A 19,208-nucleotide genomic window follows, 5' to 3' on the forward strand; every position below is an offset into this window, starting at 1 on the left:
TCCTACTGGGGCAATCAGTTCTGAGGATGATATGCCTGAACATCACCTTTATGCCCTACGCTATGTGAGGAGCATTTAGATAACGTTCAACATACCTTAAAGCATTGGTAGGCTTTGGCAGACTGGCCGGACGACAGGTTTCCATGGCAGGGAATCCCATACGTTATGAATATTGCAGCGGTGAAGACAAGGACATCTACCGTTATGGTAAGATTTTACACAACTGTACTTTCCCCATGCATTTGCCACCCCTGCTACAGAGGCCAGGGACACAGTACAATCTTTGTGCACCTGACATAACATCCAGTCTCCTCTAGGTGTCAAAAGCATGGCAGAACATGTTACCTTACTCTTCCCAAATACAGAAGAACAGCATCAGCCACTCAGTCCTAACCACCTAACCAGCTCCTCTAGTCTAGGGTCATTTGATCTGTAGGCAGTCTCTCCTCCTTCTGCACCAAGGAGCCAGCAGCAGGCCTGTAACTGAATCAACAGGATTACTACTCCACTTTACGTAACTCTGTGAGGTAAATTTATAGAAGTTCATGTTACATCACAAGTGCACAAAATTACAAACTGCTTCTCTCAGAAGGTAATCCATTTTGTTTCTTTTAAGCACCATAGACTGGAATCTAATACAACTGTAGTCCCTGTTAAGATGGCTTCTGCTACTTCTATTTGAAAATTCAGCATTTCTAAATATATGAGCAACATACAGTCTGCAGGGCTTATCAAAGTAATTAAAGCTTTAGTACGTAATTTTCCAGCATTCAGATAACGTTTGATTTTTCATTTATTAACACACAAATTAAAACAAATCACTTCTCTCAGTATTAATACTATGTACAGTTCAGTTTATCTTAACAGATCAGTTATTTACAGGGAACATTGTTTGAAGTAGGTCAAAATAATTAGTAACAAAGGCTTCCATTCTTGTATTTTTCTACCAAGAAAACTTCAGATTTACTGATCTGTTCAGATTTTAGTTTGACCTGGTGAGAAACACCATCTATTATGAAAGCAACCTTTGCTGCTAGACTTCATTCTGCTAAGTGTTAAGGTACCAGTACCTTGAGCTACCTGGAACAATGTTTACGTACATCTACTAGGCAACCTAATGCACTGGACGTCAAATTTTCCTTTGCTGACATGCTCTGGAAGCAGCAATAAGGCAATAAAGTAGTTAGCTTGAAAGTGATGGTTTAGCAGGCTGTATAAAAGAGTTGGATACAAAGGAGTAATAATGTCAACAACAAATCCAGATGAATGAAACAGGGCAACAGTCTTTCAAACAAGTATATAGCCATGACTGAATAATTTTAACTGGACAGAAAAGTTAAAGAAACAAATGTTGTTTATTTAATAGAGATCTGTAAGAAGGTCTGTCCTTCAGGTCACTTTCAAGATTGATGCAACAGGGATTAGGACAACATGGCAAAGAGAACCTTCTCAGGTTGTCTGGAACCCTCTCACAAATCATACCTTACTTTCGAGTTGTTTAGTGAATAGCACTGACCAAAGGGGGGAGGGGGACAGAAGAGAAGGAAGGGCTCCAGAAATACGGGATGGATGAAGGGTATGTTCCCAAATCTGGACCTTCTTATAGATCTATTATTGAACTAACTACATATCTTGCAAACTCAACAAGAAGAGGTTCATCTTTGGCAACCTTTATGATAGAGTCTCTAGCCAATCCTGCTAGGGGCCACATGATGGGAACACACCACATGCAATAGCGACCATGAAAAAAGATCTGGACCTGCAAATAATCTCCAGTTTACAGTGCCTCACATGGCTGTTCAGGGAATGTTACAGTTAGGCAAATCTCAACAGTAACATTAAGGGGTGAAACACTGTACACCTACTTGTTCCAGAGGAATGAGCTCGTGTGTGTGTGTGGGGGGGGGGGGGGGTACAGGAAGAGGATCTCTATATTTCACAGGTTTACTCGAGACTTACTGGAAACAGAATTTGATGCAATTAGCAAACCATCTGTAAACTGCTAGCTCAATTTTTTTTATTGCATCATGACTTACCATCATTATCATCTTTCGGCTGTTCCCATTAGGGGTCGTCACAGCGGATCATCTGTTTCCATTTCTTCCTGTCCTCTGCATCTTGCTCTGTCACACCAAACACCTGCATGTCCCCTCTCACCACATCCATGCACCTTATCTTGGGCCTTCCTCTTTTCCTGTTACCTGGTAGCTTCATCTTTAGTATCTTTTCCCAATATATTCAGCATCCCTCCTCAGCACATGTCCAAACAAATGTAATCTTGCCTCTCTGGCTTGGTCTCCAAACCTTCCAACCTGGGCTGACCCTCTAATATACTTATTCCTAATCCTGTCCACCCTCGTCACACCCAGTGCAAATCTTAACATTTTTAACTCTGTCACATCCAGCTCTAACTCCTGCCTTTTTGTCAATGCCACTGTTTCCAACCCATATAACATAGCTGGTCTCACTACCCTCTTGTAGACCTTCCCTTTCACTCTTACTGGTACTCGTCTTTCTCAAATCACTCCTGACACACTTCTCCACCCACTCCATCCTGCCTGTACTCTCTTCTTCACCTCTCTTCCACACTCACCATTACTCTGAACTACTGATCCCAAGTATTTAAACTCATCCACCTTCACCACCTCTACTCCTTGCATCCTCACCACTCCTCTATCCTGCCTCTCATTCACACACATATATCCTGTCTTAGTCCTGCTGACCTTCATTCCTCTTCTCTCTAGAGCATTTCTCCATCTCTCCAGGGTCTCCTCCACCTGTTCCCTACTCTCACTACAGATCACAATGTCTTCTGCAAACATCATAGTCCACGGGGACTCCTGTCTGATCTCATCTGTCAACCTGTCCATCACCATTGCAAATAAGAAAGGGCTCAGAGCTGATCCTTGATGTAATCCCACCTCCACCTTAAACGCAAAGCATACAACTGGTCATCATTGCAGAAGGATTTGGTTCTTTCCACATAAACTCCAAGTTATCTGTGGACATCCATACAATGCAGGAGGTATGAAAAAGCATGAAAAGGTAGGATGACTTAGTAATCTGCTCAGTTTTAATCTGTGGCAAACATCAATTAGCAACTCAGCAGTTGGTTGAGCCAGGCAGGGAACTGTCGAAGTAATTTACAATGGCATGCCCATTCTGGGGGTTTAGAAGTAGCAAGGCATGCTAGAATGCTGCGCCTACTGGAAGGAGGGGGAGAGAGAGTTATATGACATGCAGTTTATGGGATTGGGCTGTGCATACAATTCTGCCAAGCTGTATTTTATGCTGACTTTCATAAAGCATGTGCAGGAAGGTACACATCAAAAGGAGAAGGTATTGCAGGCCAATGCGTCTTGCAATTCTGCAAGTCAAACACTGGGAATGGGTAAGGCTAAAAAAAAGGAAAACCCCAGATGCTGCCTAGATGACAGCCTCCTGTGAATGACTATTGCCCCACAGGGATAAAATGAGCTGAAGGATCACAAAAAGACTGAAAAAGAATATTTAAAAAAAAGTGGTATGCAGCTTTGGGCATGAAAGGCATTAGTTCTACGTGGTACTATTTCCTTATGGAAAATTACATAAAGAGTCTTGACAAAAAGAGCTTGTAACTAAGGTATCTGCTTGACAGATGTTATATTTATCAAGAAAAAGTTTTTTTTTTCAGGAACAGTAAGCTCAAATAATAGAACAGTATACTTATCCAACAAAGTAAATGTCCCACAGTGGGATAGGATCCCAAAACTGTGGACTCAAGTTATAAGATAGGCTTTACAAACTTAGAGGCAAAGGAAGAAGGTGGTTCTGTCCAGAAAACAAAAAAAGTTAGACATGGCTGCCAAACGGATTTGATAGAAGTGTACTAGAGTCCCAAGTCAAATATTTAGAAAGCTAAGAAAAGATTAAGGGATTAGGTACTGCAGAGGATTCCAAGCCCATTTGCTGCTGGACAGAAAAGCAAGTCCATTTGCTTCCCCAAGTTTTTTTTTTTTTGTACAAAAGGTCTGAGACTATGATGACATGATGGAAACTACTCTCTGTGAAAAGAAAGGATCTTTAATTATCAATGGAACTGGAAAAGCTAAGGCCCAGATAAGATTTTTCTGATGGTAGTGATCAGTGGGAGTAGTAAGCACTAGGTAGCCTATCTACTACAAGAGGAGTGGTTTCTGGCCCAGACATTGTAGCTTTTTAGCCGTTTGGGCAGTTTTTTCCATCTCTTTCAACTTTCTGTTGTTTCCCACCTTTCCTGTAACTTGTCTAGTCCAGATACAGATTTGCTGTATCCAGGACTGTTTGTAAGCTTCTGAGCCCTCCCAAGCCTTTCTGTGTTGGAGGAAGCCTTCTAGCTTGTCAGTGGGAGTGGTATACACTAGGGTAGCCTATTATCTACCACAAGAGGAATGGTTTCTGGCCCAGAAACTGTAGTTTATTGGCCATATGGGCAGCTTTTCCATATCTTTCAACTTTCTGGTTTAAAAGCCCACATTCGCGCTTTTCCCGCCTTTCATGCAACTAGTCTAGTCCAGATACAGATTTGCTGTATCCAGGACTGTTTTGTAAGCTTCTAAGCGGTGCCAATGTCTGCTCTTCAATTTTTCCCTTAGATCTGCTAGTTCTCTTCTCTCCTGCACTTTTACTAGCTTATAGGTTTAGCACTCTACCAGACTTCTTGTAGCAATTATTGTAGCACACAAAAGTGTTACCAGCACTAAATATTCTACAAGGAAACAGCTCCCTTACTTATTATTAATGCTCACCCCTCCAGTCATGTCTAAAGGTCAGTTCCTTGTGCTTTCTCCTATTAACCTGGTGAACTTGGGCATCATGAGGCAATGTAGCAACTGCCTCATGTACACTGACAACCCTCCTTAACTCCCAACACTTAAACTTGCGAGAGATGCACTTATACATCCAAATTTGAAACCACGCACTCTCCAGCCAAGACCGGAATAGCTAGTCAAGAGGAGAAGGTCAACACTTGCACCACACCACATGGAACACATAGCCCTCCAGAACACACACCAGCACTGTCTTCACATAAAAACACAAACCACAGGTTTTCTCAATAAAAAATCTACCCAAATAGCAGAGACCTCCAAAGCAGAAACGCACTCAACCACCATATCACAACACTAATCATGAGACACATAACTTTCCTAAACAGTGTGCCACTCAAACCAAGCCCCCAAGGCAAAACAGCATGCCCAGCACACTAGTCATAGGTAACTCGATAGTGAGGCACACTGATGTCCCACTCACTAGGCTGAATAAGGAGAAAGTAACAGTCACCTGCCGGTCAGGCGTTAGGAACTGCAACATAACGCATGCATTCAGGTCCCTCAACAGGTACAAATATGACTCTGTCATTGTGCATATGGGTGTGAATGACCTAAGATGTACCTCCCTGGACTACATGAAAAGAGACATGGAGGAGATCTTGGTATGAAGCCCAGGTAGGTATGACCTTAGCTCTGAGCAGCAAACTACCATCACCCAGAATGATACCACAGTACAAGCAGAAAATGATTTCAATAATTGGCTAAGTTTCTAGTGTCATTCTAAGGGGATCCAGTATCTGTCTGTCTGGGATGACAAGACTGACAGACCTCAATGCTTTGCCAGAGATGGCCTGCATCTGTCACTCCTGGGATTCCAGATAATGAATAAGGCTCTTGCCACTCCCTACAGTCTCATTTTTAGGTGGTGTTCCAAAGACCAAATTACCACCATAACAGCTACAAACAAATGCAGTCTGAGGGCCATGCTGCTCAACACTAGAAGTCTAAATCTCAAAATGCACCCGCTCGAAGCACTCCTTAAAATGGAAAGCATCGACATTTGTGCTGTAACAGAGACCTGGTTCAAGGCAGCAGAAAGCACAGCTCAGATGGTGTAGAGGTACATTGCTGTGATTGTAGTACACAGGGTTCTGGGTTCAAGACTTGGAAGTGATGATGTTTCAACCTATGAACCTATACGATTGGATGGGAGAAAGGAAATTCACCACGGGGATCATGTCAGTCGCCCTGCTAGACAGGGGTCCAGGGAAGTAAATAGTGTGGGAAGAAATAGCCAGGGAATTGTTTTGGCTAAGCTTGTATAGGCCCTAGGGCCAATACACTCTCATACCGGGCGACTTCAACTATCCCTCCATTAACTGGGAAAACTACTCATGTAACAATACACTTGACCAATGCTTTCTGGAATTCATTAATTCCAATGCCCTGGACCAGCTCATTCTTACCCCCACTAGAGGTAGCAGTATTCTTGACCTTGTCATTACTAACATGGGCGACCGTTGCTCTACACCAATAGTCAACTCCTCCCTGGTTAGATCTGACCGCAAACCAATCACCTTGGAAATCCACATCACTCCCACCCCCCAAAGGTAACCACCATGAAAAACTTCTCCAAAGCTAACTTTGGGCTCCTAAAAATAGAGACGGCTAAATTCACGGCACCCATGCAAATGGAGAACAGTTACATGACCGCCAAATCATACATCAGTGCACTGTACAAACACATACACAAATGCATGGATCTCGCCATATCCAATAAAACCAAGATGCTCCCCTCAAAAAAAAAAAAAAAAAAAAAAAAAAAAGAAAGCCAATCCGGTGGTCCTCTGCCATAAGCAAACTCTACAACAGAAAGAGGAAACTGATGCGGAATAAGGTGAAGTCCCAAGACTGGAAAAACTCCCTTACCAGCCTCAAGAAAAGGTTGAGATCCCTCATCAAATCCTCTAAAGCTAGCTATGAAAACAGAATTGCAGTAGATAGTAAAGACAACCACAAGGCCTTCTATAGTTATGTAAAGAATCTCTATGGCAATACCCAGATTTGCTCTGAGCTACTGCACAATGGTACCTCCTATACTGAGCCAACAGATATTGCCAATATACTGGCCGACAGATTCAGTGCCAACTTTACCCCTCCCCCCCAAGGACCAATCACAATACCAGTTGACTGCCAGGCACCCAGTATTACTGCTGCACAGGTTAAAACAACACTGTCCAACGCCAAGAATACAGCTTCTATGGGACCTGACAAGATCCCCGGCTGTGTTCTACATGAACTACAGAGTGAACTGGCACCTCACCTGTGTGCCCTGTTCAATCACAGCCTCACCTCAGGCTTTGTCCCTAACAAATGGTGCATTGCTACAGTCATTCCTCTCCACAAGGGAGGAGCGACTACAGACCACGGGAACTATCTCCTCATTACCCTGATGAGACTGATATGCAACGTATCATCATGGACCTAATAAACAAGGATATAGGGAATCTCCAAACTCTGGATCTTACACAGTTTGGTTTTGTGAAGGGTAGATCATGCCTGCTCAACTTGGTCGACTTTTTTGAGTCAGTGACCAGAGCTGTGGATGAAGGCAAGGTGGTTCATACAGCCTACCTTGATCTGGCCAAGGCCTTTGATACCATTCCCCACTCAGGAATCAGAAAAACTCACTAAGCTAGGCATCAACCCCCTACATCACTAGGTGGGTTGCAAACTGGCTCACAGATAGAACCCACAGTGTAACAGTAGCTGACTCAAAGTCATACTGTCAACAATTCACGAGTGGAGTCCCACAGGGTTTGGTCCTTAGTCCTCTCCTGTTTGGTATCTACTTCCCTGAAGTCCAGGCCAACACGAAGGGACTCTAGCTAACAAAGTTTGCGGAAGATTGCAAGTTGGGAGCTATTATTAACTCCCAAAGTGATGCTGACATCCTACAGAAAGGCCTCATTGAGACCGACGACTGGTGTCAGAACCACGGCCTTAAGCTCAATGCCAAAAAATGTGTTGTCATTCCCCTTGGGAAAAATCCAGTCCCCTTGAATTACCCCATCAATGGTAGTCCACTGAACACAAAAGGCGTTATAAGAGATCTAGGAACACAGGTTGACAGCAACCTCTCTTTTGAGCACCACATTACCATTGTGGTCAGAAAGTCCTATGTGGCACATCTCATTACAAAGGGTTTTGCATCCAGGAAGAATGAGGTCATTGTCTCCCTCTACTCTTCCCTCATTAGGCCAATCATCGAGATACAATGCCCCATTTGGCATGTACCTCACTAGACACCTGCAACAACTGGAGAGGCTGCAAACGTACCTCACAAAGTGGATCCTAGGCCTTAAACACTTGTCCTATATGGACAGACAAAAAAAAAAAAACCTCCAACTATTGTCGGTCTCATATTGCCTACTTAGAGGCGATCTCTGCTTGACTTACAAAGCCATGTCTGACCCAGCTCCGTTAGAAATGCTACATTTAAATAAATCCCAATCCCTCCACACCATACACTCCAGAGACCTCAACCTCATTACCACAATCAACAGAACATGCTGGAGGGACAGGTTCATAACCCAGAGACTGCCCATGCTATGAAATAGACTCCCATACATGTCAAGCAGAGCACCTCACTGACCATCTTCAAAGAGAGATCTTGATGAGTGGATGGGAAATAGAGAATTCACCCCAGGGATCACTCCAGTGGCTCTACTCAACAGAGGCACTAGGAACTAAGGTCGGGTTGGACGATGCCAGGGTAATCCTATGGGCTAGGCTTGTAAAGGCTCCAGGGCCATTAGCCTAGTACACACCTATGAATAAAGGGGGATACTGCTAGCACAGCTATCTGGAATTTTGTAAATAATTATATGCCATTTGTGAATATCAACTGTTTGAAATGTAACCACAGTGTGCCCTACTGGAACAGAATAGAAATATACAAGCACTACTGTAATTGTTTAAGTGCATATATTTTAACAGTGGACACCGGAATACAGGAGGTTAACACTTCAGGAAAATAGCTGAAATTAAATTACATTACAGCCATGAAATAAAAGATGGTATCTTTCAGTTTTCAGTGAGCTAGAGGGAGTCTATGCTGAGAAGTTTTCTGCATTGTCCTTAGGGTGAAATAATTACAAGTTTTGAAATGTGAAGGAATGCAATTATTTTATGACTTCCAGCATCTGCCAATGATCTGAGGTCTATGTATTTTCACAGGTAGATGCTAAATACTGCCAGATTCCAGCAGTGGGGGTTTCACCTGGGATAGAGTCAAATGACAAGAAATTATGTCATTCTGCAAGGTATCCCAGCAGTAATATTTGAGATATTAATTTGAGAATTCTCTGAGAGAGAGAGGACAAGCCGCTGTGGTGCAGCGGTTAGCGTTGTCGCCTCACAGCAAGAGGTTTTCCCGTTCGATTCTCGGCTGGAGCACCTTTTGTGTGGAGTCTTGCATGTCCTCCTTGCCATCAAGTGACGTTAAAGACATGCAGGTAGGTGTGAGCATGAATGGGCGTGCCTTGGTTGAATGTTGGGCATCGGGCTAGCAATTTGGCACCGTAAAAATCCACTGCCAATGATGAGCAGACCGGAGTTCCGCTGTGGCGACCCCTAACCGCGAGAAGCCGAAAGTCTTTTTTTCTGAGAGAGAGAGAGAGAGAGAGAGAGACAGCATTCTGTATTCTGTCTTAACATGACAAGAACCATTCACCACACATCTGCCTTTCTCTGATGAAGTTACTAGGGAATAGTATAACTTTCTTGGATATATAGTCAGGAATATAGCAAAGCTTAGTTTAGATATTCTTCTTTATTTATTTGAAACTATCCTGCAATGTTCTTTTAAATATTTCCTGTGATTTTGAACTCTGATGTCACTGTGAATATATACTATTTTCTTGTTATTTTATTATTTATTATTAAATATATTTAAACCTTTCATTGTGGGTGATCTGTGTAAGAGATATTTAAGTTTTGAGAGTACTTGCATATTTATTTGGTGACACTGTGTGGACCACTCCTAATAGCCTTGTTCTTGGACAAACTACCATTTAAATTAATATTAATATTGCACAGTGAGAATGGGCACCCTTTGTTAAGGGTCTTAAAGTAGCTGATAAGGAGTTGGCTGGTGGCAGTGATAACTACATTGTAGTCTGGGCAAAAGGGGGCATAGCTAGTAATTCCGAAAAATGGCTCCGCAAGTATGGCAGGTGCACACTGTCATATCAATGCAAAGTCAAAACAGAAAACAGCCAGCACCAAGGTAGTGGAGAAAGTGATTATCACTGAGGAAGGCTGTTATACCGAACCCGGTCTGATTATTTGCTGGGTAGGTGTTTTATACACTACCCTGGATGGTGTTGCTACATTAAATAAAGGAATTTCTCCACTACCTTGGTACTGGCCATTTTCTGTTTTGAATTGGCATAGCTAGTAAACCTGTGCCAACCTTTCTCAGGTGTGTGTGTGTGTGTGTGTGTGTGTGTGTGTAAATCAGTGGGGAGCCGCCTTACTGGGGATCTGGAGAAAGAGGACGAAACCAGCCCCGGACCGGATGCAGAGAGCGGCATCTGGAAATACTGTGTGTGTACCTGTCATCCTCTCAGTGTATGTCCCCCACTGGTGCCATTGGTGAGGATTGAGGCTCCTTAATTATTGGTTCAGTGGTGGGGTGTCACAGTAGAAACAGTAGCTTCCTGAAGAGATGAAGACAGATGGGCTCCTGGAGTAAAAAATTCACAGAAGACAAAATAGGTTTGTTTGTACCAGAAAATAATAATTAAAATAACCTAGGTTCTGAGAAATTTGCCTCACCATCAAAGGAAGAGGAAGAAAGTGTAAACGAGTTCAGAAGGCCAACTGTGTACTAGAAACTTTCAGGCTTGACTCCTAGAAGTGGAACCAGAGAAAAGAAAAATGTGACATATGATATATTTGTTGAATGTAAAGAAATCATACAGTGGAGTGCTCCACTGTTAAAACATTATTTTGGTTGCAGAAGGTCTCAGTCACCATTCATGAGGCATTAAGAGAATGGATGAGTCTGTCACCACAGAACTGGCCTCATCTAGGATGTGGATAACTATAAAATAAATACTGTTAGTGGGCCACTACCCTGACCTCATCACCTCCTGTCAGAGGCTCTTCAACTCTTTCTTCACTTAGCAATTAGAGTGGCATCATCTACATATCTGAATTTAATTCTAGCATCTGATTTAGCCAACCCAGCATTTTATAGAATAGATTTAGAATACACATTAATAAACAGGGTGGCAATATATAGCCTTGTCATACTCTTTCTCTAATCATGAACCAATCAATCAGTTATCCCACAAATGGTTCTAACTGATGTTCCTTATTCTAAAATGACTCCTCAGGAGGCAAATACGCTGGCCCAGTATCCCCATTTCTCTAAGAACTTGCCAGAGGTTATATTCCACACAAAGGCCTTGGAGTAGTTAAACCAGGCACAAATATTTTTCTGGAATTCCCTTGCATTCACCATTATCGAGAAGATGTTTGAAATGTGATCTCTGGTGCCTCTGCTTCTTCTAAAACCAGCAAGCACATCTGGCAGCTGTCAATCTATATTTCTTTTTTTTTGTTTGTTTGTTTGTTTTTTGAAAACTGTTTTACTGAATTTTACAAACACACAAAATAAACATATGATTGTTACACAAGTTTAATCTTTGATTTATTACATAAAATATAAGTAACAACTTAACTAAAATATTACAGTATTTACAAAAGACATCCATATATATATATATATATATATATATATATATATATACACACACACACACACACACACACACACACACACACACACACACACACACATTTCAAAAACATATGTTACAATCAAAGGTTTCATGTTGTAATATTTTCTTTTTTTAATAATTCTTGTAGACTGACCCACATATTATATGAATATGTTTTCCTTGATGTTCTTGATTTAATTGTCCAGAGCTCCATTTGGTATACATCTGTAACATTACTTCTAAATTCATTAAATGTTGGCAGAGTATCTGATATTCAGTTTCTAGTTATACTTTTCCTGGCCACTGCTAGAATTGACCATAACAAAGGAAATTTGATTTTTCTAATACTATGTATGTGTGTGTTAAAAAGGACAACAGATTTAGTTATAGTAAAGTCGCCTGTAAAAATGGATTGTAAGAGGTTATTTACTTTTTCCCAATAACAAGTAAAATGTGCGTGCCCAATCAGCATTTTTTCTAATTTACATCATCTACATAAATTTGTTTTTTTTTCCATGATCTTACTCATGACAAGAGGTGTGTAAAATGCCCTATTCATGAATTTCCAAGTATATAACCTCTATCTGAGAGAAGATGTTGTTTTACTAGCTGATTCTAGAATATATTTCTTATCTTGATCAGCTGGTTGTTCTTTGTTGATGGATGTATAATTCCAAAAACCTTCTGGGCAGCTATATGTTTCATCTCTTAGAATCTTATATATTTGTGACAGTTTGCCTTTAGACATATTTTTATGGTGTATATTCATAACTAGATAGTTCAATAATATAGGAACAATTTCTTTATTAGTTGGTGCTATTAATTCTAATTTACTCAGGAAGAATTACCTATAGATTTGTAATTCTAACCAGAGTTTATTGTCTAATTCAAATTCTTGTATTAAGTTATCTGTTTTGATTGCATTATTAGACATCAACTGAAACCAATATACTAAACTTTCTTCTTTAACAGTATTTTAATGGAATCAGTGGAAGATACAATTCCTTCTGTATAAGCTAAAGGATATAAGAGGAATAACTATTCTTTATATATTAGGTATTTATATATGAAGCTTTTTTTTTGACCCGCGGTGGTGGTGCTGCGGTAGCATTGTCGCCTCACAGTAAGACGCTATCTGGTTTGATTCTCAGCTAGAGCGTCTTCTGCGTGGAGACATGCATGAATGGGTGTACCTTCGTTGAACGTTGTGCATCAGGCCTGGCAAGCCGGTACGTAAAAATCAACTGCCAATCATTAGCGGACCCTTTGAAATCTGCTTGGGATATAAAAATATGTATGCAAACACTTCCACGCAAAAATCCTAAATCTTCTAGACTTTGCTGCATATTTGGGAGACATACATATGCCATCCCATTGTTTTCTTGCTTACCCAATCTTTTCTAACCACCTCTGATTGATTCCTATAGTTATCGTGCAATGTTTTGTATGCCCTACTAATTATCCCTTTAACAGCAGCTTCTGTTCTATATTCAACTAAAAACTCTTATCAGAGCAGGTATTTCACTTAGGATTACCCTGCCCTTTGTATTTGCCTATAGTTTGATATCAGTCCCTGACAGGGAAGGCAATTTCTACCCTCAGTTCAAACTTCTTCTTGGCGTTTTCCTATTCTTTTACCTTTCCTTCTCTAGTTATTTGCTCCCAATACCTTAGTTCTTTTTCCACTTTTGTCCAGTAAACTCCAGCCCCCACTTGCTTATTCTCTGTACCCCTAATTGCAGTTATCCCTATCGGCAGAATCTCCTTTCTCCATTCTTGGGTTGTTAAGAATACTTTCTGTTACTTTTATTTCTTGTATCCCCCCATCACCACCCCTTTCCACTTTGACTTACAGCTTTCTGCTTGTGTTATGTATATGACGCTTAACTGTAGCTCTAAAATATCCTTTTAAATCAGGTAATCCTAAATCAAGTTGTTCTATTGGACGGCTCAGCTTATCTCACCTGACCTTTGTCCTCCTCCCCTCACAGATAAATTCTTCTCCTCTGGTTGATAAAAATATTCCTGACCTGTATATAAAACTAGAGAGACCAAAAAACATTTTCGCTGCTTGTATCTTAGTATCCATATCTGTAAACATGAGCTTCTAGTTTCTCAGTTTTTATATTATCTTTTGTTTAATCTCTTCCCAAACATTCTTAGCTTCCGTAACAGAATCCTTTTAAACCCATACTCCTACATACTTCAATGTATCGTGTCCCCAAAAATATAGGTATTGTTGAACCAACTCATGTGCGGGTACTAGTTTACAGCTATAGGCTTTGTTTTCTCTGCATTAACTGTATAGCTAGCCCCCCCCCCATTGAAATGGTTTCCAACTGTTCCACAATACTGAGATGTCCTTTTCTGGTTTTCATGAGGTACAAAATAATAACGACCTAATGTTGTTGTTGTATCTTTCGGCTTTTAACTGCAAATAAAGCTAACTCTTCTTGATTACCATACTAATTGCATCCATGAATTTCTGAGTCCCGTACTTTCATTGCCAATGGCTCTAAATATAATGCAATTAACAAAAGGAGAAGAGGACACCCCTGCCTGGTTCCTCTATTCAGACACAGCTTATCAGTAGCGAATCCTCTTACTTTAATTCTTGCCTCTGATCCCTTATATATCATCATAATTAACATTATTATTGTATCAAGGGAAGCAAATGTCTCTATTGCCCTAATCATAAATCCACCTTACTCTGTCAAAGGTTTCACTTCATCAAAACTCACCAACTGCGGTATTTCCTACATTCTGCCCCTCTCCGATCATCACTGTTCTGTTATCGCTGCCGTCACATGTTTGCCTCCCCTACACAAAACTACATTGATCCATATCTATCAGTTTTAAATCACACGCACCATTATTATCACATGTGCTTCTGAAAAAAAACACCAGTTACTTATCCCCACATGAGTAAAGCAGTTCTAATTTAAAAGACAGGCATCTGTAATAAACTGTCAAAGTAAAATAATAATTCATGTCTTCAACAAACCTTTCCTACACATTGCACTGCTCACCTGTAAAACAATGGCAATAAGTCTGGTGCACATAGAAAACTGCACCACCTTCCATAAGTGTGCGTCTACCATTTCTTTGCAATGTACAGTCTACAGTAAAATTACCTAGGATCCCGCCATATTAAAAATGTCACTCGAGTGCGTTTACAATGAAAACATACTGTACGAAAAATCAACTGCCAATCATTAGCGGACCTGAGTTCCGCTGTGGCGACCCCTAACCGGGAAAAAGCCGAAAGACACAAACAAATATATGAAGTTTTTGAATTTATTTATAATGGTTGTAACATAACTAGTTGAATGTTTTGGCGTTATGTATGTTGTAAAAAGTTCTTTTAGTATCCATATGAAAGGATTATTTAATATTACTAAGGATTATTTAATGGACATGGCTGTGGTGAATACGTATTTTAACAAGAGGGAGGAGCATAGGGTGACATACAAGAGTGGAGGCAGATGCACACAGGTGGATTATATCTTATGTAGAAGGGCCAGTCTGAAGGACATTGGAGACTATAAAGTGGTGGCAGGGGAAAGTGTAGTTAGGCAGCATAGGATGGTGGTTTGTAGGATATTGGTGATCAAGAAGAGGAGGAGTGTGAGGGCAGCACCAATGATAAAATGGTGGAAACTGAAAAAGGGTAATTGTGAGGTGGAGTTCAAGGAAGAGTTAAGACAGGCACTGGGTGGCAGTGAGAAGTTACTGAACAACTGGGTAACTACAGCAGAGCTAGTAAGGGAGATGGCTAGAAAGGTGCTTGGTGTGACATCTGGAAAGAGAAGGAGGACAAGGAGACCTGGTGGTGGAACGAGGAAGTACAGGAGAGTATACAGAGAAAGAGGTTGGCGAAGAAGAAGTAGGATTGTCAGAGAGATGAAGAAAGTAGACAGGAGTATAAGGAGATGAGGTGCATGGCAAAGAGAGAGGTGGCAAAGGATAAGGTGTATGAAGAGTTGTATGAAAGGTTGGACACTAAGGAGGGAGAAAAGGACCTGTACCAATTGGCTAGACAGGGGGATCAAGTTAGCAAAGATGTGCAGCAGGTAAGGGTGATAAAGGATAATAAGGGAAACAAACTCACAAGTGAGGAGAGTGTGTTGAGCAGATGAAGAGAGTACTTTGAGGGGCTGATGAATGAAGAGAATGAGAGGGAGAGAAGGTTGGATGATGTGCAGATAGTGAATCATGAAGTGCAGTGGATTAGCAAGGAGGAAGTAAGGATATCTACGAAGAGGATGAAGAATGGAACGGCTGTTGGTCCAGATGACATACCTGTGGAAGCATGGAGGTGTTTAGGATAAATGGCAGTGGAGTTTTTAACTAGATTGTTTAATGAAATCTTGGAAAGTGACAGGATGCCTGAGGAATGGAGAAAAAGTATTTTTAAGAATAAGGGTGATGTGTAGAGCTGTAGTAACTACAGAGGGGTTAAATTGATCAATCACAGCATGAAGGTATGGGAAAGAGTAGTGGAAGCTAGGTTAAGAAGTGAGGTGATGATTAGTGATCAGCAGTATGGTTTCATGCCAGGAAAGAGCACTACAGATGTGATGTTTGCTCTAAGAGTGTTGATGGAGAAGTACAGAGAAGGTCAGAAGGAAATGCATCGTGTCTTTGTGGACTTAGAGAAAGCATATGACAGGGTGCCTACAGAGGAGTTGTGGTATTGTATGAGGAAGTCAGGAGTGTCAGAGAAGTACATAAGAGTGGTACAGGATATGTACAAGGGTAGTGTGATAGCGGTGAGGTCTGCCGTGGGAGTGACGGATGCATTTAAGGTGGAGGTGGGATTATATCAAGGATCAGCTGGGAGCCCTTTCTTATTTGCAATGGTGATGGACAGGTTGACAGATCAGATCAGACAGGAGTCCCCGTGGACTATGATGTTTGCAGATATCATTGTGATCTGTAGTGAGAGTAGGGAACAGGTGGAGGAGACCCTGGTATGGTGGAAATATGCTCTAGAGAGAAGAGGAATCTAGGTGAGCAGGACTAAGACAAAATATATGTGTGTGAATGAGAGGGAGGATAGAGGAATGGCGAGGATGCAGGGAGTAGAGGTGGTGAAGGTGGATGAGTTTAAATACTTGGGATTAACAGTTCAGAGTAATGGTGAGTAAGAGAGGTGAAGACGAGAGTACAGGCAGGATGGAGTGGGTGGAGAAGAGTGTCAGGAGTGATTTGTGACAGACAAGTATCAGTAAGAGTGAAAAGGAAGGTCTACAAGAGGGTAGTGAGACCAGCTATGGTATATGGGTTGGGGACAGTGGCAATGACAAAAAGGCAGGAGTCAGAGCTGGACGTGGCAGAATTAAAGATGTTAAGATTTGCACTGGGTGTGACAAGGGTGGACAGGATTAGGAATAAGTATATTAGAGGGTCAGCCCAGGTTGGAAGGTTGGAGACAAAGCCAGAGAGGCAAGATTATGTTGGTTTGGACATGTGCTGAGGAGGGATGCAGAGTATATTCGGAAAAAGATGCTAAGGATGAAGCTGCCAGGTAACAGGACAAGAGGAAGGCCTAAGATAAGGTTTATGGATGTGATGGCAGAGGACATGCAGGTGGTTGGTGTGACAGAGCAAGATGCAGAGGACAGGAAGAAATGGAAACAGATAATCAGCTGTGGCGACCCCTAACGGGAGCAGCCGAAAGAAGAAGACAGGATTATTTAATGTGTTTAATTTATAACTCTGAGGTCTAATGTATGTATCCATGGCTATTACTTCCCAATATTTTTTTCCATTTAGCTAAATATCTATGGTCCATTTGTAAATATCTTGTTTTAATTATAGAAGAAATTGAGTACAACTCTAGGTCAGGAAAGGCAATTCTTCCTTTTGTCCAGCTACTTTGGTGATATTTTAGAGCTATCCTAGGTCTGTCTAAATACCATGGGAACTTTACCATCATGGTGTTTAGATTTCTCAATATTTGTTTTGCTGAGAGTAATGAAACTGACTGTACGATATATAATATTTTGGGGAGTATGATCATTTTAATTATTGTTAGTCTTTCTTCCATTGTAAAGAATATTTTGTTCTATTTAGTTATTAAGAGATTGAATATTATTCATTATGTTATTATAGTTCAGAAGTATTACATTTTTGATATCTTTGGTTAATGTTATTCCTAGGTATGTAAACTGATCCGAATCAGGGATATATTTATGGTATTCTTTTCCTAGTTTTTTCTTATTAAGACAGATGGGAAGTATCTTTGTTTTTTCATTATTAAAATTCAGGCCTGATATTTTTTGAAAGTTATCCATGGCAGGCAGATTGAAGAAAATCCTCCCAAACCTAATTGATGATGATCAAACCAGTTTTATAAATAGAAATACATTTGATAATATAAAAAGAACACTTACATTAATAGATTACTCAAATAAGAAAAAAAAGACTTCATCCTTAATTAGTCTAGATATAACTTCTGCATTTGATTCGGTGAACTGGGATTATTTATTTATTTATTTATTTTACATTTGTTAACCTGGCTAGTCCAACTGGATACATGTCCATTTTCTGTAGAGGCCCGGGGAGAAAAGCTCCAAGTTGCAAGACAGGTTTATAATACATATTAAAAACATATGCAATACAGAAAACATATAATACAAAAAGAATTGCTACATGACATTAAAAATACAGAGTTAGTCATCTAAAGTATAAAAAATTTACAAACAGCACTGAAAGGAAGATGAATAGAAGTATTCACCTTGATAACTAGTATTCAGGAAAGACAATGTTGGAATTTGATAGAGGTAGGTTAGCTTAGAGAGTAGGTCCAAGCCTAGCTGTGAATAAAAATTATATGTTTTGATGGTAACAGATAGAAATTATTTATTTATATTACTCAAAAATCTAAATTTCTCAGAGAACTTTATAAACTTAACATATTTATACAAAAGCACCCAAGGATATATGAAAATAGGCTCTTATATCTCACAAACATTCAAATATTAAAAGGAACCAAACTAAGTTGCCCTCTTTCCCCACTATTATTTAATAATGGAACCATGGGCTAACACAATAAGAATGAATAAAGATATAGAAGGATTCAATATAAATACAGAAATAACATCTAAAATTCCACTCTTCGCAAATGATGTTATCACACTAAATGGAAATATATCATCAATTTCTGCTTTATTTACCATCAATCTATATTTCTGGAGTCTAGCTTGTAGGACTGTGAACATTACCTTGCTAGAATCTAAAACAACTGTAATGTTCAACAAACTGAGCACTCTTTAGCATTGTCCTTTTTGTATTGATATATAAATTCACCTTTTCTAATCTAACGGCCATTTTCATATTTGGCAAACATGCTGGCAACATTGCAATAGCAAAGATCAGAGCATCAGAGGTACTCTACCAGCTTCTGGAAAGTGACTCAGTAGGTGGTACAAAGAAACTATATGAGGGTGCAACGCAAAGACAGAAAAATAAAGAATGTAGTCAGACAGCCTTCATAAGGAATGCTAGCAACAACCTGCTCACAAGTCCACAGGCCATCAAAGGCAGATGGAAGGAGTACTTTCTGCAGCTTCTGAATGAATAAAACACCACAGAAGCTCTACTGCCACAGACACAGCTTACAATG

The 19,208-nt window shown here is 40.4% G+C and overlaps 1 protein-coding gene across 2 annotated transcripts in view; it reads right to left on the reverse strand.

Annotated features, from left to right (window-relative positions):
* PIGV (phosphatidylinositol glycan anchor biosynthesis class V) overlaps positions 1-19,208 on the reverse strand; it is a 219,285-nt gene that overhangs the window by 186,414 nt on the left and 13,663 nt on the right. The window contains exon 1 of one of the 2 annotated variants that reach the window (XM_044084121.1): positions 14,608-14,728. The exons of the other annotated variant lie outside the window; for it this stretch is intronic. Coding sequence (XP_043940056.1) covers positions 14,608-14,679 — 72 coding nt within the window. The 5' untranslated portion in view covers positions 14,680-14,728. Of the gene's footprint in view, positions 1-14,607; positions 14,729-19,208 lie in introns of those variants that run through there. 2 annotated transcript variants of the gene reach the window in all.

Source organism: Protopterus annectens, chromosome 1.part1 (assembly GCF_019279795.1).
Source record: "Protopterus annectens isolate FY-2018-M chromosome 1.part1, PAN1.0, whole genome shotgun sequence".
NCBI classification, from domain to species: Eukaryota; Metazoa; Chordata; order Ceratodontiformes; family Protopteridae; genus Protopterus; species Protopterus annectens.